The sequence below is a fragment of the Telopea speciosissima genome, chromosome 5 (genome assembly GCF_018873765.1).
Source record: "Telopea speciosissima isolate NSW1024214 ecotype Mountain lineage chromosome 5, Tspe_v1, whole genome shotgun sequence".
In the NCBI taxonomy this organism is placed as follows: domain Eukaryota; kingdom Viridiplantae; phylum Streptophyta; class Magnoliopsida; order Proteales; family Proteaceae; genus Telopea; species Telopea speciosissima.
Genome location: NC_057920.1, coordinates 8,619,250 through 8,642,308, shown reverse-complemented (window position 1 = coordinate 8,642,308; position 23,059 = coordinate 8,619,250). Strand labels below are relative to the sequence as shown.

Sequence of the window (23,059 nt, the reverse complement as noted above, 5' to 3'; positions counted from 1 at the left end):
TAGTGCAAAACATATATGGATCAGATATTTTATCTGTTTACATGTAAATATAGCTTTTCAAATAGCTATTGCCTATCAGTATCCGCATCCATTTAGTTTTCGAACGGATTCAGATAATGCTAATAGAACACAAATATGAAAATGGATTTCGGCTATTCATTTACACCCCTACTTACTATCACCCAAACGTCTAAAAGGACGACAAAACAAAGGGAGTAGCTCCCACGTCATTGACTGGAAAAGATCCTGTCAATCTGGGCAGCATGTGCAGTGCCAAAGGTGAGGCAGTGCGCATTGACCGCCTTACCCCTGCTTGGGCAAAGTGCTTGGGCAGGGGTAAGGCGATAAATGCGCACTACCTCACCTCAGACGCTGCACATGCAGCACAGCTGCCCGGATTGAGAGGAGCCAAGTCCGTGATCTTCCTTAGAAATCTCTATACGTGTCATAAAATGGCACCACCGCACTACCACTTGTCATTCGAAGGGGAACTACTTTTAATAGCTTCTGTTGCACCTGTCTTTATTTTTAAGTGCACTCTCAGCACCGCATCTTCTGCCCATCCATCCATATTCAGATAAGTGTTCTATCTATAAATCACAATTCAAACCATGCTTCCTGCACTTCGAGCAGTTCGCACGCACCACCCATCTTCAGTTCCATTACCATTATCAACTTCTTCAGGTCAAAAGACCTTCGGCATCAGATTCCAACGAGCAGAGTACTCTGTATCGACCCAACCGGAAAACCAGAACAACATGGACAAGACCCATGAACACCATGAGAAAACCAAGTCAGTTCTTCTTCTTCTGTTTTTTTTACTGGTTATTTGGTCAAAATTTTCAGTAATTTTGTTTATTAATGATGGGTGTTTTTGTTTGATTAAGGGAGGTGATGTCTGATTCATTTGGAGAAGGGTATGCAACTCGATCTGATGAAGAAGGCTTTGGAGGGATTTATAGTGGAAACCAGCAGTTAAAGCCCAAGACCAACAAAGAGCAAGAGATTGGCCATGAAAATCACCCATCAGGTATTTGTTTATTTGTCTATTAGAAAGCTTGGTTAGCATCTATAGATGAATCTGTGGCTTTGAAGAGTTATTTTGATGTTCTTGGATTTTGGTTTTTGTGGTAAAGGGTATGATAAGACACAAGGAAGTGAAGTAAGAGAGAAAGAGAAAGGAAGGCATCAGACCCATATTGCATAAAAGGAAGACAATGCCTACAATGATCGATCGATCTCTTTTTTTGTGATACAGTAATGTTGAAGATGATGAACAGAAGGTTTTATGCTCTTTTAAGTTTTGGTTTTTCAGACTTTTGGTTTATTGAAGAAACTATTCTGTACTAGTTTCTGTGATACAGAAAATTATCAGAAAAGTTTGTTCATAATACATAGTTGATCACTACAAGCACCTTCAATTTCCTCCACTAAGATTATGTATAGAAAGTTTGAGCTTAATTTAACCAGTACTTAAATAAAGTTACGTATCATAAGGGTATGATTTGAGGATCCAGATCTTCTACGGCACACTGCCCGTAGTGGCCTGAGCGGTGCAGACACATGGGCGTGCACATTGACCGCCTTATCCCTGCCCGAGCGGTGGTAAGGCGATCATTGTGTGCGTCTATGTGTTTCCGCCACTCAGGCTGTTACGGGTAGCGCGCTGTAGAGGATCTGAATTGATAATTTGAAGGGGGAAATTCCTTTGAATTACCCTAATCTAACGGTGTACTGCAATGTGGGTTTGAGAGCGTAACACGTCGAAGATGCAACATCCAACGGGTGTCAAGCAGAAAGAGTTCGCTTCATTGGATGAAGCTTCTTCCATGTGTCAAGCTCTTAGGCTGAAGCTTCTTCCATGTGTCAAGCTCTTAGGCCGCATTGCATTGCACCGCCAGATGCATGCCATACTGTAGAGGTTTTTTTGAGACTTGTAACCCAGTGAACCGGTTTTAATTTATGGACCGATTCCCGGTAGATTATAGGAGAGTCAACCGGTCAGTCCGATCGGTTTTGGTTGGGCCTAATCAGTCCCCAGTAATTTTATAGGCCCCCACAATTTGTGCCGCTACGTTTTCATTTGGTCTCGAGCTCAAAGTACTTGAGCTAATCGGGTTAAAATTGGGTTTTAAATGGGCTAATTGATTAAGTATGGTTATAAACTCGCCTTAAACAGTTTAAATATGTTTAAACAGGTTATAAATGATCGATTATCGGTAGTCACAATATTTGGTAGATCTCGGTTGGACGACCATTGGGCCACCCATTATCTTGTATCTAGCTGTCCAATTCTTAATCGGTCGGTGTTTTAGCCCGACACATTTAGTAATCGATCGAACACGTCTGTGTTTTCAATTGATCTATTGAGGTCGGATCAATTAGTGCAAGACAACTTTTGACACCCCTACTAGGATGCAAGTTTTTTACTCCACGAGCCCAAGCCCACTCAAGGGTCCATAGCCCATGGATTTCCTTCATTGGGCTTAAACTGTTGGGCTAGGCGTATTGGACTTAGTTGAATACTTATTTGAGCCAAAGCCTGGACCAATTACTATACTATCATTGCAAATTCTATATGGATCATATTTAGTTAAGCCAAGCTATAAGTTAAAAAGATTGAAAGGATGTTTTGTGCAAAAAGTTAAATGCTTCAACTTTCAGTCTTTGACGGCTTCACTAATTAGAATCGTTCTCCCCTCCAATTCGCTGCTCTCTCCAATTCCTTCAATTCCTCATATGGGGGCAGAAATGATCACCTTACCCCGTATCCGAAAACACTGTTCAAGGTGGGGTCTACTCCCCCTATTAGAGGAATTGGAGGTGCTTGCGAATTGGAGGTGATAATTATTCAAGTGGAATAACTTTCATTTGGGACAACTAAAAAAAATTGCAAATTTATCTAAAATCTCTATGAAAAACAATCATTTGAAATCAACTCATCCATTCCAACTAAATGGGATCGGTCACATGAATTTTTTTTTTTGTTATCCAATTGTCTCTATTTAAGGTCATATTTATTACTAGTCTTAAAGTTATTCATGTCTTTCTTCACTTCTCCTAGAGTCATTTTAGGTTTATCCTCGACTCTGTTAACTCCTTCAACTTGAATCAAGTTACTCCTTCGTATTGGAGTTTCTGTTGTACATGCCTATGCCATCTTCAACAACTTTCTCGCAACGTATTCTATATTAGAGCAACTCCTAAAGTAGCTCTAATTTGGTTATTTTTTATTGAGAAATTTATTGTTTCCTCCCCTGTACTTGGCCCTTTCCTCTCCTCTATTTTCAATTATTACTCCTCCCTCCCCTATAGTTTATGATCTATTACAATTAGACCCAGTCCGTAAGTGTCTGTTTGTTAAGTCATGACGTGGCCAAGGAGAAAAAAACTTAATGCCCAAACTAACCTTGGGTGCATGTAAGATGCCTTTTTACCCTTGAGATAAAAACGATTAGAAATCCAACCCCTTTTCATTTCATTTCCTTCTTCCTCTAATCGTCATCTTCCTCCTATTAAGCTAATTTCATCCTCTTTAAAGCTCTGATCTGTCTATGAAAGAAAAAGAGTGATTTTTGTGAATAAATGTATGAGTATGAGGAAGTGAACAAGAAACCTAAAAGGAAAGTTGCTTTCTCAAGCAGGAAGGGAAGTTCTTTTAAAATCAGTGGTTGTAGGGAAGTTCTTTTAAAATCAGTGGTTGTAGCAACCCCCTCATATGCGATGTCTCACTTTAAGCTTCCAGGAGAGCTTCTTGATGAGATCAATAAAGAAGCATGCAAATTCCTTTGGGGCCAAAAGAAAGATGAAAGGAAGATTCATTGGATTGCTTGGGATTGTTTGTGCAAACCCAAGCTTGATGTCGGCTTGGGGATAAAGGACCTTCACACTCAAAATTTGGCTCTTTTGGCAAAACTGGGGTGGAAACTCTTATCCAACCACTCTTCCCTCTGGACCAGGTTAACAAGAAGTATCTATTTTCCGCATGACAGTTTTCTTCAAGCACAAGCGGGGCATCGACCATCTTGGGCATGGAGGAGCATCTTGTTGGGCCGATCCTTGCTTCAAAGGGGTCTCTTGTGGGTTGTTGGAAACGGTAGAGATATCTGCATTTGGTGTGACCCTTGGATGCCCTCCCTTTCAAACTATAAGGTGATTTCCAATAAGCCGCCTCTTTGTTCTCTCGACTGGGTCTCTGACTTGCTTGTAGGGGACTCAATGTGGGATGTTTCAAAGCTGCGGTCTCTTTTTTCCCCTTTGGAAGTGGAGGCCATTCTTAGGATCCCTCTAAGCTCTGAGGGAGGTTAGGACTCTCTTTGTTGGGGGGCCCACACTAAAGGTATCTTTTCTGTGAAGTCAGCTTATCGGTTGGGATCTCATCTTATCCCAGTTACTTCTACTTCAGGTTCCAAGAGTTGCTCAATCTCAAAGGTTGTATGGAAGGTAATCTAGTCTTCAAAGGCTCCCCCCAAAGTTCTGCACTTTATTTGGAAAGCGTGCTTAAACGGCATCGGGACTCTCTCAAACTTTAAGCATAAAAAGATTTTGCTCTCTGACTCCTGCCCTTGTTGTGGTCATGATAGTGAAACTGTTGAGCAGGCCCTACTACTTTGCCCTCAAGCCCAACAAGCTTGGTTTGCGTCATGTGTTTCTTTGCGGCCTTTATCCCATCCAGATTGGTGCTTGGTCGATTGGATTATTCATTGGGGCAAGCAGCCTGGTTTGAGCAAGAAGGAGCAAAAGGACTATTTTGTAACCCATGCTATTATCCTCTGGGAAATTTGGAAAAGGCGAAATGCCACGACCTTTCGCCAAACCGTGCAGCCCTTTAGAGCCTGATTGGACTTAGTGCATAGATCTGTTGCAGAGATTTCTTAGATGGCAGACTCTGCTCCCCCTAGCCACCCTTCGCAGACTCAGATCTCTTCTTCCATGATCTCTAAATCCTTCCACATCTTCTCTGATGCTTCGTTTTCTGTTAGGTCGAGGGCCATGGGGTTGGGTGTCGTAGTTCTCAACTCGAGTGGGCATCTCTATATGGTGACTACTGATCATGGTTTCCCTTGCTCGGCTTTTGTTGGTGAAGCTTTGGCTCTTCGGCTAGGGCTTAAGGCTGCCTTAGGAAAGGACATCAGGCGGATTTCCTTTCATTCTGATTGTCAGCTTCTGATTCGGTGCCTCCTTGACAAGTCCTTGCTTCCACCCCTCGAAGCTTCTACCATCTTGGGAGATATCCGTAACCTTTTGCGCTCTCTAGATTCTTACTCTTTTTCTTTTACTAGTAGAAATGTAAATGTATTTGCTCATGCTATCTCTAAATGGGCCTTGCTCTACCCTCACTTGGGTATGTGGTGTCATTCCTATCTGGATGATCTCCTCAGCATTGTATCTCATTTGTTGCCCCCTGGGGCTTAATGTAGTGCCCCCCTTGCGGGGTTTTGGTGCCAAAAAAAAAAAAAAACAAGAAACCTAAAATATAATCCTAAAGAGATCTTGCGACAGCTTAAGTAGAGAAGAGAGATGTGTAATTTAAGAAGATCATGCAAAAGAATCCATGAGGGGAAAATCCAATGAGATCTGATATTTTAATAGGGTTTCAAAATCCAAGGAAAGGGTTGGGGTTAAAAAGGCCTTTTCATTCAAAAGTAATAGGGTTTCAAAATCCAAGGAAAGGATTGGTGTTAAAAAGGTCTTTTCATTTTTTTGAATGTTAGTTAGGGTACATTACCGATCACCCCCTGGTTTTCAAACGAAATTCAGATCACCCCTTGGTTTTTGAAAAAACTCAAATCACCCCTTGGCCTAGACCCCAAAATGACAAATTAGTCCTTAATGTTAGTTTTATGCTGTTAAGTGATGATGTTAGCCAGTTAAATAAATGTAAATCCCTAAACTACCCTTGACATTCAAACATAGATTTTGAAGGGTAGTATTGTAAATTTAATTCTAATGTTTTAGTACAAGGGTAAAATAGTCCTTTCACAATAATAACTAATAGCAGACTAACACCATTACTATAGAGCGGGTAATTTGAGTTTTTTCAAAAACCAGGGGGTGATCTGAGTTTGATTGAAAACCAGGGGTGATCGGTAATTTACCCTTTAAGTTAACACCGTTACTCTAAAAGGGGACGGAAGTGATTTTTGAAAATGGAGGGGTGTTGTGAGTTATGGGTCAAAGTACAAGAGTGATCTGTGTAATTTATCCAAAACAAAATGTTTTTTTTTCTTCTTCTAGGAATCTAGGGTCTAGAATTTAGAATGGCATATCCTAAACTGGGTGTCATGGTTCAATTAATCGTTGATCCGTGGTCGATCCTATATTTGTGGATCGGTACAAACCAAGGGTAAAAAGGTAAAAAATCTGTTTTTTAAAGAAAAAGTAGGGATAAATTCATCTAATAAGGGCCAATCCAAATATGATATTTAGAACAATCAATTTTTTTTAACAAATGAAGGCCATTAAAAAAGGAAGAAAATTCCGTTCATGGTGAATCATACATGTTTTTAGGCAACAATGAAAATCTCTTCCAAAGAAGAAGGCCGTGTAGAAAGCATACATATATATAATTAGTAGTCAAAACCCTTAGGGTTTGTTTTCGTTTTTCCCTTTTTCCGCCGCTACAAGTTTTCGTTCGCTGTCCGCCATCGTGCGTGGTATCTGTCAGCCATCGTGCATGTTTTTTTGTCCGCCTTAGTGCGTGTTAATTTTCCCTTTTCCCCCCACATCTTCATTAGCTTCTTCGCCATGACCATCGAAATAGCCAACGAAGAGGATGCCGACGACGACGATGATGCCGATGATGGGGAACCTGCGGTTTTCCCGGCGCCTCTCCCCTTCGCCAACGCTTCTTTCCCCTTCCGTTTCCTCTTCATCCACACCAGTCCGGTCGCCGGATGGAGTCCATGGTTATTTCCACAAGCAAATGTCATCTATGCCCACCTGCTCTTCTCCGAATGAGCTCCCTCCAAGCACCCTCCTGTAGCCGCTTCTACTCCCACGGCAATGGGTTGTAGACCAAGCAAAACCGACTCAGCCTCTATTTTGCTAAATCTGATAAGATTTTCATATCCGAGCGATTTGCCAATTTGGCCCCTCTCGTATCAACATGGTGATGCCAATCCAAATTAGATGCTCGGTGTTGCGGTGGTGATGCATGGTGGCGACCAGATGTTAGGTGCTGCTGCCCTTCATGCTGTTGCGTTGGTGATGGGGATGGTTCAATCCTACGAGGCAGAGGTCAAGCCAGGAATACGCTCCTCGATCTAGTATCTATTGGGGCCATGGTCTCCATGGTTTCCATCGTGTTGGTACTGATGAATGGTGGGATTGCTCTGTGGGTGATTTGGATTGTTTGTATTCGTCGGCAAAAATTGCAGGTTTTGTGCTCCAAGGCTCTGTTTCAGTGTCTCGGGTCTCTGTGGAAGGTTTTTTTCTTTTTCTTTTTTTATGTGTTTGCAGGTGATACCAACTATGGTGCTTGTGGCACCGCGGTTATCATCGGCTATGAAGCTCCGGTCGCTAGCCAATCTTCACCAACCCTCTCCCAATTGCCGAACGATGCTCGAAAGTAGGCTGTTGCATGGTTTTTGGTGGCCTTATTGCCGTCGCTCGAAGATCCACTCGCCGATCGAGCAGACCTTTGTTGACCTGGCAAGTCTGTTTGAAAGTAGGCTATGGCAGCATATCGGTAGTTGTGGGCATTATGGTGTTGGATTTTTCGGTCCTTATGGGGCCCCCTCATTTGGCACGCATGTGCATGCGCTTAAACTAAGCTGTGTCTACTGCATTTTATCTAGGGAAGTGGCTGTGACCCATCCCCTAGCCTGGATGACCCAGTCAATGACATGTGAGACCGGGTCGATTTCTATTCCTTGGTTTTGGATATTGTATATCCATACCTTGTGCTTATCATATTATTTATCTGCTTTATGTATTCCGTTTGCCTTTGCTTGGCGTTGGGCGCGCATGAATGAATAGCCCTCTTTCTACCCAAAAAAAATAGATAGCATATAATTGACAAAGAAAATTTCTCTGTGGGTAGTATACTGCCCATGCCCAGACATTGGGCGGACCAAAATGACCCCGTCGCCCCCATGAAAGGCGGAAATCCTACCCCCATGATGCCAACCCAAGCGCTCTCATTGCCCCTTGGGCGCGTAGGGGCTATGCTCCTCCATAGAGAACCCCGACCCATAATTGACATAAGCAGCTAAATAGACATATAATACAGGTCCGAGTTTGGGGCGAGAGAGGGCAGGAATGGGTATTGAGAGGGTATTTTGGAACATACCAAAACCCTAGGATGGTGGGTGAACCATTCTCTATGGGTGGAGGAAAATTGTATCCTATAATTTATGTCAATAGTTTCACTATATTCAGTTGCTTATGATCTTTAACACCCCCCCCCCCCCAAAAAAAATTGCTTATGATCAATTTAAACTACTAACCTCTTTAGGTTACAATTTATTTGGACATAATATAAAATAAGAAAAATATTTTACTTCCCCAACATTATTTTATTTTAGGAAAAAGTTTTATGAGTGTAGAGAGTACACTAGCAGCCTCTCTATATCTCTGTCTTCCTTAGACCAAATTATTTCTTTATTCCCCATGTGCAAACGAGTTTTATCACTTTTCATTTGTGCACTCCTTATGCCGCTTACTTAGAGAGACCTTCCCCTTTTACATTTTTTTTCCAAGGAAAAAGAATGTTGCTTGGATGCTTGTAGCCTCTGCCCATACTAGACCCCTTGAAATGACCACTCCATTCCCTACACAATGAAAACCCTCTGATTGACGCCCTGCACGTCCCCTCAATGGCTCCGTGCTGGTGCAAGGGCCACATGACTAAGCAACATTATTTTTCCTAATTTTTTAATATAAATTAAGGAGAAACGAATGCTACCTAGTCCCATGGCACTAGTGCCCAACCCCATGGAAAAATGTAAATCCCACTATCCGTGATACTTGCATGCATGATCCCATTCACCCCAAGTTGGCGCAGGGGCCATGCAACCAGGTAGCATTCTCTTGCCCATAAATTAATTAGCACAATAAAAACTTTATTTTTGTCTTGTTTAATAAAAAGGTCACCACCCGCACACCACAAGCTAACATCCGCTATAGTTATCTCTCTCGTCCCCTCTTCGAAATGATAACTTGCCCCTCATGTATAACATCTGTCCTGCATCCCCATTGGTGATGTGTCTATCTCTCTTCCTTATAATTTATGTATGTTAGCATTTTGGGAAAGAAAATGCTAATCGGTCGTGTAGCCCATGCACCCGTGCAAGGGCCAAAGAAAGTGTGCACATAGGCATTGATTTGGATGGGATTTTCGATTTCACTAGGGATTGAACGGTCTTTTTCAATGCTCCAATGTCTAAACATAAGGGGGATTGTGACCCCTAGTGCTTGCGAGGTCAATGAGAGTACACAAGTTGGCACATTGGGGGCTGGATTTCTTCCTTTCATGGGGGGGTAGGATAGTCATTTCGCTCCCTTTGTGTCTGGACGTGGGCGGAACACTCCCCCACGGAGAACTGTTCTCTTTATTTTTTTTTTGTTTCTTCAAACTTCTAGGCTCCAAACAAACAATTTAACTTAGCAACATCAGGATTAGTTTGTATTGGTTTGGATCGGTCGTATTTTCTTAAAAAAACTTGATTTTTGTACATTTTTACCCTTGTTTGTATCAATCCTCCAATATGGGATCAACTAAGAATTGATATCGGTCTCTACCGACTATCGATACGAATTAACAGAACGGATATTGATTACTTAAACCATGTACTCAAGTGGCTTGAAGTGGAAATTTATCCTCTCAAGTGCGGTGCATTGGGTAATGCATCACACTTAAGAATCCAACCGTCAAAACATGGGTAGTTGTGTTATTTTATCCTCACAAATGTTGGGTGCATGCTTAAAAATAAGGTGCATGGCGGTGCACCGCCTTAGTAATTGCATAAAAACATGGTTTCCGTTCAGCTACGGTGCAATCTCGTCCCCTACGGCAGCGATAGTTATGCAAAACGATACAAAATTATGCCCACAGCGAATATGTATTTTTAATTTTTTTTATGAAAAAAAACAAAATATATGTATTCAATAAAAATATGTATTTTTATTGAATACGTAATAGTTTACCAAAAGAAATAAAATTGAATACGTAATAGTTTGGCGTATCCCAGAAGGACAGCCCCCAGTGCTGGGGGCGATAATTTTCCCCACAGGATGCGTGAGGGGGGCAGCTACTGCCTCTGAAATCTGAATAAGTAATGACGGTGAAATTATTGTTTGGTTAGAGTCATTCTCAATGTAAGAGTCTATCAGAACCCTTGGTTCCAAGCTACCGCCCTAGTAGTTGAAATATGGACCGTCGATCTGTAACAGTCTATTCTCTAGAAGCCGTCAATTCCTTCCAAGGTTTTCCATAAATTAGGGTTCCTCCCCTCTCTTCGTATCTTCTCTGCGTTCTTTATCGATTGTACCGAAGTTCTCTTTGGATCTGCTCCTATTTCTTCACTGTCTCCGATGTTTTCCTCATGAGCCATGTAGATCGTTTCTTATGCTCTCTATCGCCGCTGGTATTCTTCTGATTCCTTTATTCCTCCCGGTTGTTTCTCATCATGGCTATGATTTATGGGTCTTTCTCTCCTCTGGTCTTGGTACGATTGAGAATATCATCACCTTGTATTCTTTTTCCGGCGAGTCTATTTGGTTTTTTTCTGCTCTTCTGCTTTGGTTCTCCTCACGATTGTCTCTCTGCTGGGTGAAGCTTGGAAGATGTTTCATCTCTTCTGATGTTGCTGATGTTCTCATCATCTTCAAGAATTGTCATCGGCAACAGCCTGATGAGGTAATAAATCTCCAATTCCATTTTACTGAGTAATCTTGTTCCCCCCCCCCCCCCCCTTTTTCCTTTTGCAAGGGCGGCGGTTTCCAGAAAATCTCAGCCATCGAGAGATTTATTCCTTACAGAGGCGGGCGAAGGTTCGTTTTCATCTCTGCGAATGTTGGGGGACAAAGACGGTCTCGGTGATTGACGAATCTCTTTCAACTGATTGTCTATTATATTGCGAGTAGTTGTAACTCGTCGAAGATTAATGAGCCCGATCTTCGAAGAAGAAGAGACGAGAAAGGTGAGAGATTGGTGAGAGGTAGTGAAGGATGTAAAAGAGATCGGTACAAGGCCCTGAGTGATGCAGGGGCATGTGTTGAATCTTCTTTGTCATCAGACCTTTGCCATGTCAGGTGCGCTTGCATGGCAGGTCACAAAAGTTAATAAAAATTCATCTTTTTGGGTTTTGTGGGGAGACCGCACAGGGTTTTTTGCCTGGGGTTTCTCCACTGTTGCGTCGCCTCTTTTGTGTGTGTGTGTGTGTTTTGACCTTTCCTCTCGGTGCACCTTCCATTGGGTTTCTGATGTTACCTGCAAACTCGAAAGGCTCTTTCATCCTATTTATGAATTCGAAATCCCAGGAGTCCATCTACCAACAGAGACGAGGAAGGAATCTACTTGATGCAGTTGAAATCCCAAAGGTACATTCGTGAATCATAAATCCCACTCGTACTAGTCTTCTATTCTGCATCATATTTGTCATTAAATTCACCTACTCTTGTCATCGTAGATTAGAATTAAACATGGAATCAAGGCAACTCTAAAAATGAATGACATAACACGAAATGGTTTCTTCCTCATCTTTGCACGGACTGCCCTGCTAAATTGCAATACTCCCTCTCGGATGATTAAAAATGCCCGAACACTTAAAAAAAAATGGTTGAAAGATGGTATATTCTGAACGTAAAGCATCTCTAGCAATTGTATTCCCTCTTGCAACCCCTAGTTTTCTCCATTTAATATATGAAAATAAGCATACATAATCTCAATTAAAGAAACACCTCGGTAGGAGTAGCTATGCTATTACATATGACATTGTGATTATTTCCCTGCTCGTCCATTTACTATGTATACCTTATGAATTGTTGGTTTTGCTTCTTCCCGTTCCTATGTAAGGAAGTTATTGAATGATGTAAGAATTTGGTTGGACTGTGGAGTCCTTTGTGTATGTGAATGATCTTGTATGCAGTTCTCCAGTCAGAATTTGCAATTGTACAAAGCTCATCCATTGCTGTAACTGGCTCTCTGGTTTTGCTCCGTCAAAGTCATCAATTGCCTATTTGTGTTCGTTGGTTCAGCTGGAATTCCTAACGAATTTAGCGTTCTGGTGCCATTTTTTGGGGATGAAGTTGTTTCTACTGGTCCCAGTTCAAGCGGAAGTCAACAGGTGAAATAGTGGGAAGCTCTTAATTCTTCTTTCAAGCTATGAATTTATGTTCATATATATACAAGCTAAGCTAAGGATGTCTTTGCTCATATTTACAAGATTTTGAGCTACTCCAAGCTAGGCCATTGTTGAATTGTTCTACTGGTTCTCATGTTATTCAGCCGAATTTGTGCAGCTCTTTGTTCTCGAAGTTTATTGTTATTTGTTCAATTCTTTGGCTTATATTAATTCAGAAATTTTCATTCATGATTAGTTTGCCTGTATTGGACTTTTATGCTTAGTAATTTTTTGAAGTTAGAACCCCAGATTAGTAGCTAAAGTTTGGACAATCAATTTCAAAATTTATTGCAACCCTTGAGAAACAACACAATCTGTGTTGTGATTAAGATCCTATCACTAGATAGGCTATTTGAAATCATCAAAATTCAATAAACAACTGGCTGGAACATAGAAATTTGCTTCTGCAATAACCTAAGGTTTTTTTTCAAATATATAATTTTTTTGTAGTTTTTGTTATTCTGATTAGTAGCTAAAGTTTGGACAATTAATTTCAAAATTTATTGCAACCCTTGGGAAATAACATAGTTTTTCTGGCAATCTGTGTTATGATTAAGATCCTATCACTGGATAGGCTATTTGAAATCATGAAAATTCAATAACAACCAGCTGGAACATAGAAATTTGCTTCTGCAATAACCTAAGATTTTTTTCAAATATATCATTTTTTTGTTGTTTTTGTTATTTGATTAACTTGGGAATCCTGCTGAAGTAGACAGGGTGTTGCAGATTTTTTTCCCTTTCCTGTTTATTGACTGAAAAGGGAACAATGACAAAAAAATGGAAGTCAAGCATGAATAGTCAGGCTCAGTTTAGATGGGTTTGAAACTAAATGGTCATCAGAATGATCTTTTGCAGTATGCACATTGGTTGTTATGATGCAAGTCAACTAGGATTTACCAGTTTGTCAGACGAATATTTTCTGCATTTTGTTCAAATGGGAGGTAGAAAGGGCGGGAGGGGATGTGAAATTATGTCAAGGGAGGGGAAGTGAAATAATATCGATAGAGAATGCATTCGGTGCTCTGCCCGGTTTCCTAGACTCGAGGCGTACGAAGTTACCCTTGCTCCCCCATGGGAAGATGGAAATTCCTGTGTTTTTTGCTGTTTTCACTCGTGCCCATGTCTGGACACGGGGCAGCACACCACATGTTCCTAGCTATCGTTCTCTTCCCAAAAATTAAATATAATTTTGGTTTTATCATTACCTTACATGATTGTATAATTAATTTAAAATTTTGCTCAGCTAATAATGTGGTCCGATAAAAATATGATTAATTACTCCCATTTAATATTGTAGGAAGTGTGTGAAATATCTTCGTACCTGTTTCATTCAATTCTTATATCCTCATAAATGTTATTGAATATGGTCTGGAGTAATATTACTTGTGTAAAATGTAAATTGCATAATTCGTCCTTTTATAGTTAAGTGTTTTAAATCCCCTTAGCTTGCTTAAGTGTTCTTCAAACTCCCATAAAGTTGGTGGATGACATCAGATAACCCGAGCTTTAAATTACCCTCGAGTATTATTATTAAGGTTACTGGAGCTTTTTATATTTCATTCAAAACCTCTCTGAGTTTTGGATGGTCACAATTACAAGGTAGAGTGTATTGTGGACATTTAATACTAGTGGGTTGGATGGAGTAATTATTTTATGGGACACCTGTGTGGTAAGGGCCACACCAATAGGGGTGTGGGACCGGGCCTCACACAAGAGGGGCAGGGGAGTCATTTTGTGAGAGAGAGAGAGTTGGCAGTGTTTTCAACCTTATTTTATTTACAGTCTCCCTTTGATTGCAGGGAAATTAAAGGATAAAGAAGTGTAAAAGTATTTTAATCTTATAAAAAAGCTTCGGTAATTGTTATCCATCATGGATATATGAGCTACTACTTTTAACATGTAATTTTTATTTTACTTATCGAATACAAGGGATTCAGATGCAAAGTGAGGTGAATTTTTATGACTGAGTTACTTATTATTTTAAAATTTTTAAGTTTGGAAAAGTTACTTTCCCATTAATTTCCCTTGCAATCCAACGTGTTTGATTACACAATTATAATAGGTAATTATCACAATATTATTTAAAAATCAATCACACTACCCTTCCCTTACTTTCTTACCAGACTTTAGAAAATACTAGTGGTATGCTGGAATTCCACTAGCTGAAACTTGTAATTTATGTAACCTTGATAAATCCATCAGGCTTCTTGTATGAAGTTTGCAAGAGGTTTCGTATTATAACCTACTTTAGTTCTTTTTTATTTGTCCTTGGTAGATCAATTTGGTATTTGCAATAAGGGTGTGAGTCTAATTTATTGTGATGTATATGGTTTGTTTTTTTTTTTTTTGCAATTATTTTCCTGTGGCTCTCTTTTTGGTATGTGGAGTCTCTTGGCTGCAGTGGTGACAATTGCATTTGTTATTCTTCTTTTAATGCAATAGCTCTACCAAACCTATTGGTTTTTTTTTGTCGGGGTGGGGTTAATGAAACGTATTAGTTTCAGTTGTTAGCAAAAACCAAGTTTGTCACTTTGTCATATTAGTAATGGTTAATGTGTTTTGCAATTATGTTTGATTTTTTATCCATTTGCTTTGCAAACTATTTTTACTTTTGAATGGGCTCGACTATGCTAGTGTCCTTTGGCTCTTGTATTGGTGATGTAGCGAATGCAGTGGGAAATATTTCCCTCTCTTATTCTCATTTTATTGCAGGTACTGTCAAATCTAGAAGTTCAGTTGATCTGCCTAACTAAGTCGTTTGACATATACTGGTATGTTATGTTGGTTAGATATTCGTTTTAGTTGAAAACTTTTCTGTATGCTGTTATTCTTGCCCTCTTGCCATAGACTTGTAGCAATTGCAGCTCTGGTTTAGTGGAGCTAGTTGTTGACTTCTTCTTGTTAAACCTCATTTCAATGTGAGATCAATATCTGTTGATGGCGAAGCAGTCTCTTCTGAGCTGGTGTGTTGTGGTGATTGAACATTTTGTAAGCTGGTATGCTCTTAAATGGCGCTTTACCTACTAAATCGTTGATGATTTTTTACGCTTATCCTGCAGGCTTGGGGTAAGAAGGCATCTCTATATTTGGTAGAGGGCAACAAAGTCTCGTCAATAATTGGTTGTAACTAGAAAGATTGGATTTAGAATTGTCTCGTAGAATTTAGAATTGAGGTTCTGAAAACTTGAATATGAAATGGGTTATGGGTTGTTATAGTTTGAGTGTTTGGTTACCTTTTGAGTTGAGTGTTTGATTTTCTTATAATTATTTGTTGCAGTGTATGTCCAGGTTAGGGTCATAGAGACGTGAACCTTAGGGGGCTGGGTGTTGATCACTTTGGGAGTTGAGACTGATCTTTTTTGCCCTTCCCGCTGTGAGGTTGTAGTTCTTTGGGTGGACTCTGGTTTTGGGCCACAATTTGGTGTATATGGGATCCCTGAGCTCAAAATGGTAAGAGCACTCAAATTAAATTGTTAGAGGATAGTTACTCCACTGGGTTACTGAGATTATTGCTTGGTTAGTTTTTGTGGCCTTTGCTGGCTTTAAGACGAGAAGATGACTTAAGGAAGGCATGTCATCAAATTTTGGCAGTCATGTTTTCAATCAGTATAATTGCAGATTTGGATGAAATCATTGTTCAGGCCATCAGATCGATTCTTTTAACTAGCAAGAAAGATGGATGCGAATGCCATATTCAGTGTAGGATTCTGTGGGTTCAGCTAGACTGCTTGTTTTAGTGTAGGTTTGTGTAAATTCTGTTAGGTTGGCCCAAGAACGATGGGTCTGTCTTCATTTTTATCTCTATTTTTCTGTTGACATGGTTCTCTCTGATGGTTTATGTAATCTCACTGATTCCAACTGAGTTCAATTTATTCTCGACATATCCTTGGATAGGGATTGTAATTGAACCCAAATTCTGATCCTAAACCTTCATTGGAGTAAAACTTTGATGGGAATGTGACTGAAATAGGTGATTCACTTGATGAGACCATGTGTTTTAAATAGCTAGAGGGATGCTTGAAGAGAGTCTAGTGGTCTTGAAATAGGATGTTTAAATTGTCTGGTATAGAAACACGTTTGGCCCAACAACCGAGTGATATTTAGTACTGTAGTAGGATCTGAAAGTGGAACACCTTGTCCCGAACAACTTTTCAGTTTGCTATCCTTGATTGTTGACGCTGCTTAGGGAGTATAATAGCAGCCTTATGTAGGACATACGGAACACCCAAAAAAGCCTCAACGGCCCAATTCTTTAAAGGGTAAAGTACATGTACCCCCTTAGAGTGCACCCAATATTCCTTGTACCCCCCCCCCCCCAAGCGGCTCAATATTCTGTGTATCAGCCCTCAATATTTCAGGTACCACCCCTGCTTTACACCTCAAATGCCATATAGGTCCAATCCGTTAAATACCTCCGTTAAATACCACGGTTCGATGATAATTTTTTGACTGTTTTACCCTTTGTTTTAATTTCTTAAATCTAAAAAGATTTAAATATCTTCATTTGTTGCCTTAAAATAATTGAAAATGACCAGTGTAATCTTTGTTTGATTTTCATAAATGAAAAGACCTACTTGCCTTCACTTATATATTACCTTAACCTAACTCGAAAAGACTATTTTATCCTTAAATAATTTGTTTCTAAAAATCCTAAAATGACATCTTTCCCAAATCATCATCTTATTTTACATACCCAACACCACCACTGCCACCACCACCACGCATTGATTTTCCCAATTGTAAAGCTTTGTACACTTTGGTGATGGAGAAGAAAATCTCCTCCACCTCCACCTAGAGACTGCTCTCTTTGTGGAGAAAACCCTTTTCTAACCCACATAAGAAAGGTAAAGAAAGTCTGCAAATGTAGGGATGTTTAAGGTAGAAATTCAAACCCTAACCATCTCAGCAAGAAGTAGTGTCATGAGGGAAAATGAGGACATGAAAACGTTAGGAAGAAAGAAAGCTTAACTTGCTACGTATGTAGATTTTGCATTTTCAAAGCGAATAGTGAAGTTGATTAGCATAAATAGAATATAGAAATCAAGAAATAAGCGGACATTGGTGAGAAAAATCAATAAAATCAATTCTCATAGACAACAAACTGTGAGAGAGAGAGAGAGAAATCCGTACCTACTGGTAACTATGGATGAAGAAATCCTGCCAATTTGTTTGCTCGGCGTGAATTGTTTGCCCGACGTCGAAGGTTATCGTTCTTCTCTCGCGTTTTCTTCTCGAGTTGTACCAGAGAGGGGTAAGAGGGTTTAGGAAGTTGGACGGTTTTCAAAAATTTCAGATTTGGACTATGGTTTGGATTGAAGGGCATCGAAGGCATTGTTTGTTTTGATCATTGAAGGCGGAGGTGAAGGAAGAAAGTCCTTGGTGGAGGTGGAGGAGATTTTCGTCTCCATCACCGAAGTGTACAAAGGTTTATGGTTGGGAAAATCGAAGCATGGTGGTGGTGGGTGTAAAAAATGATGATTTGGGAAAGATGAGGGCATTTTGGGGTTTCTAGGAATAAATTATTTAGGGGTAAAATAGTCTTTTCATATTAGGTTAAGTTAATATATAAGTGAGGGCAATTAGGTCTTTTCATTTATGAAAATAAAGCAAAGGTTAAATTGGTCATTTTCAGTTAGTTTAGGGCAACAAATAAGTGAAGGTATTTAAGTCTATTAAGATTTAAGAAATTGAAGCAAAGGGTAAAACGGTTAAAAAATTGTCATCTAACGGTGGTATTTAACGGATTGGACCTATGTGGCATTTGGGGTGTAGAGAAGGGGTGGTACCTGGAATATTGAGGGGTGGTATGCGGGGGTACGAGGAATATTGGGTGCATTCTAGGGGGGTTACGTGTACTTTACCCTTCCTAAAATGAAAATTTAGTCCTCAACTCCATGATTAGTGGACGAACAGGATCCTATGTTACTTGTAACAAGAATATCCCCACATAAATTGTCACATGTTGATCTGGTTTGTAAATGATAAGGGATTTGTCTTTCGAGTCACAAAACACATTGGAGGAGAGAAACTGAGATTATTAGTGAAATCATGCACAGTGCGTTGATTAATTCTATATAGCTAACTATGTAATCTACAAACATGATTGGGATGAGACGTTGGTTCAAAACCTTCACGTTGGGTCTCGTGGACCCTATTTTAGAACCTCTTTTAGAATAATCATTGTGTACATCTATTGGCTGATGGGTCAACTTTGGGATACAATTCTTATAATGGAACAGGCGACCAGATCCCATGGTGCAGCATTGCATTAAACCAACAAGAGACAGATTGGCGCCATTCAGGGAGTTGTTTGGCTTGGAATACTCTGTGGGTTCGGGTGTATCTTGTGGGGGAGGAGTTCGGTTTGATGGGTGAGGTGGGCTTAAGGAAAAGGTGGGTTATGGAATGAAGCTTAGGTCTTTCTTCCCGGATCATGTGATGGGTACGAACAAATGTGGCATTGTTTGTAATGTACTTTGGGAGAACTTGACGGGAATAGTTAACATGGTTGGACTGGCGAATGAGTTGGGTGTAGAGGTTTGTGAGGTTGTGAGGCTATAGAAATTAGGTGGATGATTGAGATTCTTGCAAAAGAGATGGGCAAGTGTTTGATAAATGGAAGATGGGGATGATGAATATGCAACTTCAGAGGATGAGGATCTCAAGTGTTGAAATAATGTTAGGCAGCAAGTGACAACGCTAATTGATGTATGTCTTAATGGTTGGGTTAATGTGGTGTTGGGGTTTATTTTACTGAGCTGGAGAAGCAAGGGTAGTGGGACATGGGAGTTGAAGCCCAGTGTCGGAGGACGAGATCATAGGGACGGACGGAGTAGAAAAGGGATAGTATAGCATATGCTTCAAATGAATGTGTTGCGCTTTGTAATGTGCTTGGAAATGTTGTTCATGTATCACAGTATCAGTTTTCTATATGAGAGGGTGAGAGGGACTACGCCATAAGACGATACATGTAGAGGATCGAAAGGCCATTTTATGAGAGGGAAGGTTCGAGAGGTTTGCCAAAATTGGTTGGACTATAGGAGGGATTGGAGCACTCATCAAACCAAATTTATTTGCTTCGAGAAATTGGAAACAAAGACAAAGTGCCATAACATATTTTTTTTGGGTTTGCGAAAATGGAAAACAAAGGCGAACAAAAATTTTGGGAATTGTACACGGTAGATTTGGGATGGTAGTTCGAATCGACTTTATTTTGCAAGAAAATTACCTTTCATTTAGGGTTTGAAATTTGTAAAATTTTGAATAGACTTTAGATCGTTGAAGAGGACTGTATTGTAAAATCTTGTATAATCATACAAGAAAAGGACAAAATAAGAGTGTCACTTGATAGTGTAGGGATAGGGTCAGGACCTCGACCATCATAAAAAATCAATTCTATGAGGGAGAAACTACATGCATAGAATATTTTTAAAGATCAAACTTTACTAAGGCTATGTTTGGTAAATTTTTGAACGCCGTTCCGAACTGTTTTTTCGTTCTTTGAGAACAAAAAACATCAAATTATGTTTGGTTTGTCTGGTCGTTTTATTGTTCTTTTAGAACGAATCAAAAGAATCTATCCATCAATGAATGTTCTTTACAGATCCTGTGATTTGAGCAAAACGTTGAGAAGGGCTTCTCTGTCGTGGACTCGTGGGAAAGAGAAGACCCGCAAATCGATTGAGTGCTCTCTCTCTCTCTTTCTCTGTTTGTTTTCTATGACATTTCTCTAAACCCCAATCGTCACCCTACTACCTCACCAAGTTTGGAGCAGATCAATAGAACCCCTCTGCAATTCGACTCCATCATCAAGCTCGCCTTCGACCTCTGTGTCTCTACTTTTTAGCTTTTCACTTTAGTGCCCTAACTTTCTGCGTTTGGTATCATCTTCGAATCAGATCTAGATATATTGATTTTCTCTAAATTTGTTATAGTTTTAAATTCTTCTGTTTGATGTATCGTCTTCTCCCACAATTGATGTCTGCTCTCTAGTTGATGAAATTCCCCTTCTTGTTTGCCTGATTGGGTTAGAGACTTATTTTCTCGTTCGTGTCTTAAGGAAATTTAGGGTTAGTGAGACCTTGACCTATTATATTGTGTGTTTTTTAGATTTTAGCCATTTGTTTTATGCAAATACTGTGGAAGAGGTTGGGAAGCACTCGTTCATGCGTCGAATTGGGCTTCCAGCTTGTGATGTGAGGATTCTTGATCCTGGGCTATCGTATCCATCGACGATCATCACTGCTTTTGATGTTTTGGTGTTGAACTCCAAGGATCCTTGGGTTGCTCCCTTCGTTTGCGATCTTGAATCTCGCCTCTGCAATTTCAATGAGAAGGCAAGTGAGGGAAGGGACGGAGATTCTGCAAAAAAGGCTAATGGGGGTTGGAGACCCAAATCTCCTGAGCCTGATCAGGATTCTCCTTTGCTCCGTCAGTTCTCTCAGAGCCTTGAAATAGGGATAGTTGAAACGAACGAGAGTGGTAGTCCCATGGCTTCAGGGGACAAGCAATTGACGGGAGGTCCCAAGGCATTACCTTTCGAGTTCCGAGTTCTTGAATCTGCTTGTAGGAGCCTCGAAGCAGAGGTGCGTATTTCACCTTGCATAACTTCTCTTTGATTAATTATTTGTTTTGTTCATTTTGATTGCACAAGTTGATTGTTTTCTAACTAAAGGTATAAGAGACTATGCTGGATTGAATGAAATGAAGGTCAGAAACTGAAATATATGCTCATTATATCTACGCAATGGATGCTCGTCTTCTTTCAAGAAAGAAAGGAAAGGTGAGAAGATTATCAGAGAAGGTGTGGGGTACTACATCAATGGTGATTTCTATGATGGTGAATTTCACAAAGGGAGGTCTAATGGGAGTGGTGTTTATTACTATTTTGTGAATTGGAAGGTATGAGGGAGATTGGATTGATGGGAGATATGATGGGCATTGTTATTAATATCAAATAGGGAAGAAGAAATTATTTCAAACATGGTTTTCGTTCTGAACGGAGTTTTTGAGACTCTTATCAAACGGTCATTTTTGGTCTCAAAACGCCGTTCCAGACCTGAAATGCCAAAGAACGTTTCTAGTTAAGAATAAGTGTTCTTTGTTCAGACTAAATATTTAATGAAAAACGCGATCATACTAGTGACCAATTCCAACTTTCGTTAATGGTATCTCTACTAGGATTGTTGCTACTTCGGATTTTAGTTGATGGTTGAAAGCAGTGTGTTCTTAGTGATTTGATCCTAACATGAAAGTGTAGTAGATTGTAGATGTAAAACATTTTTTTTTAATGTTGATGAAAGTAAAAACATTTAGATTGTTGGGTTGAAGAATGAGAACCCGTTTATTTGTGGTATCGGTATCGTATTGCTGTATACCTTGCCAATATCGTTTTGGGTGAGGGGCATTTATGACATATCACCGATACAAGAATTATGTGTTGGGTGTGCAATTTAATTTTTGAGCTGGCTTTGTATTTGTTAGTTTATGCGGTCCACTTGCGAGGAGGTATTAGCAATCAGGGCCAATAAACTTTGTTAAAATGGATGAGAGGTTTCTAGATTAAGGATTACCGGGATGCCGTAGGCCTGAGGTTTCTTCGGGAATACGATTCAAAGTTATGGAAGTTAGGTATTACACGGCGTCTTTGCATGTGATTTCGTCAATGGCGTGATTCACATGACAGCCGTTCGTGTCATTATTACGCGTCAAAAATAGTAGGCCTTAAATACATATCTGACAGTAGCCGTTATTGTTAACACGTGTCGAGAATCCATCGGTTTGTAAAAGTAGATAGGTATGTACGAAGATAACTATCGTCGATCTCTTAACAAGGAAAACTTGGCAACGTCTTCTCCACGTTTGTGTATTCTTAGCCGTCGATCTTAAACTGCTTCTTCCATCAGTATCCGTTCATCCGTGCTTGGGTGTCTATAAATTAGGGTTCAGTCCCATTTCTTTTTATTCATCTCTCTGCCATCGGTTCTCTTGCAACGGTTTTCTGTGTGGATTGTAGATCTGCTTCTGTTCGTTGTTGTTCTTGGATTTATTTCTTGATATTCATTCAGATCTCTCAATTTTTGTTCTGTTGATTTAAGTTTTGGTTCCTTTTCTTGTCGGTCTTTTTAAATCTCTTTACCCCTTTGTCAATCTTCTCTGATTTCTGAACCTATCGGTTAGTAGGTTGCGGAAGTTAGGTAGTAGTTTCTGAATTGGAGGTTATGCGGATCAAGGTCGATCTGTGGGGGGAGCGGTGGTTTTCTTTTGGTGATGGTTCTCCCCTTTATTTAATTTAGAGGTTGGATTTTTTTTCCTTTGTGATTTTTCTTTTGCAGGATCTATCCAATGGCTAATCACTTCATGGTTTTGGAGCGATTTCTGGATTTCGAAGTCCGTAGAAGATTTGATGGTGCCTTCTCGTGTGAGACTCTCGCTGTTATACTGAATCGTTCGACGTTGGACTACCGTGAGCATTGGCGCTGGTACGATGTTTTGCAAGGTATATGTTGATAGGTTGTGAAATTTTGTAATTCATGGCACAGCGATGTTACAGTTTGTCCAGGAAATAGGTAGAGAGAGATGATTGAGGGGTGAGTCGTGTGAGGTTGCTGAAAGATGTAGAAGAGATCGGGGCATAGCCAAGGGTATGTGTCGAATCTTCTTTGTCATCGGACCTTTGCCATGTCAGGTGCGCTTGCTTGGCAGGTCAA

The 23,059-nt window shown here is 40.1% G+C and overlaps 1 protein-coding gene and 1 long non-coding RNA gene across 4 annotated transcripts; both read left to right on the top strand.

Moving 5' to 3' along the window:
* Positions 1-569: 569 nt before the first annotated feature.
* Positions 570-1,306, top strand: LOC122662690. The gene is made up of 3 exons (XM_043858392.1): positions 570-793; positions 888-1,030; positions 1,137-1,306. The coding sequence occupies exons 1-3, from the start codon at positions 612-614 to the stop codon at positions 1,205-1,207; spliced, it is 396 nt and encodes a 131-aa protein (XP_043714327.1). The 5' UTR covers positions 570-611; the 3' UTR covers positions 1,208-1,306.
* Positions 1,307-1,622: 316 nt separating this feature from the next.
* LOC122662691 lies at positions 1,623-23,059 on the top strand. Of its 3 annotated transcripts, XR_006333077.1 has the most exons (3): positions 1,623-1,633; positions 10,835-10,838; positions 22,988-23,059. It is a non-coding gene; the product is annotated as an uncharacterized LOC122662691 (long non-coding RNA). The 3 variants fall into 3 exon arrangements; XR_006333076.1 differs by lacking the exons at positions 1,623-1,633; positions 10,835-10,838 and adding an exon at positions 6,674-6,686; XR_006333075.1 differs by lacking the exons at positions 1,623-1,633; positions 10,835-10,838 and adding an exon at positions 11,975-11,987.

Bases quoted from the DNA above. Each gene is read 5' to 3' on its own strand.
- LOC122662690 (XM_043858392.1), top strand. From the start codon at position 612: ATGCTTCCTGCACTTCGAGCAGTTCGCACGCACCACCCATCTTCAGTT. The intron at 794-887 runs GTCAGTTCTTCT...TGTTTGATTAAG, and splicing joins GAACACCATGAGAAAACCAA to GGAGGTGATGTCTGATTCAT. The intron at 1,031-1,136 runs GTATTTGTTTAT...TTTGTGGTAAAG, and splicing joins CCATGAAAATCACCCATCAG to GGTATGATAAGACACAAGGA.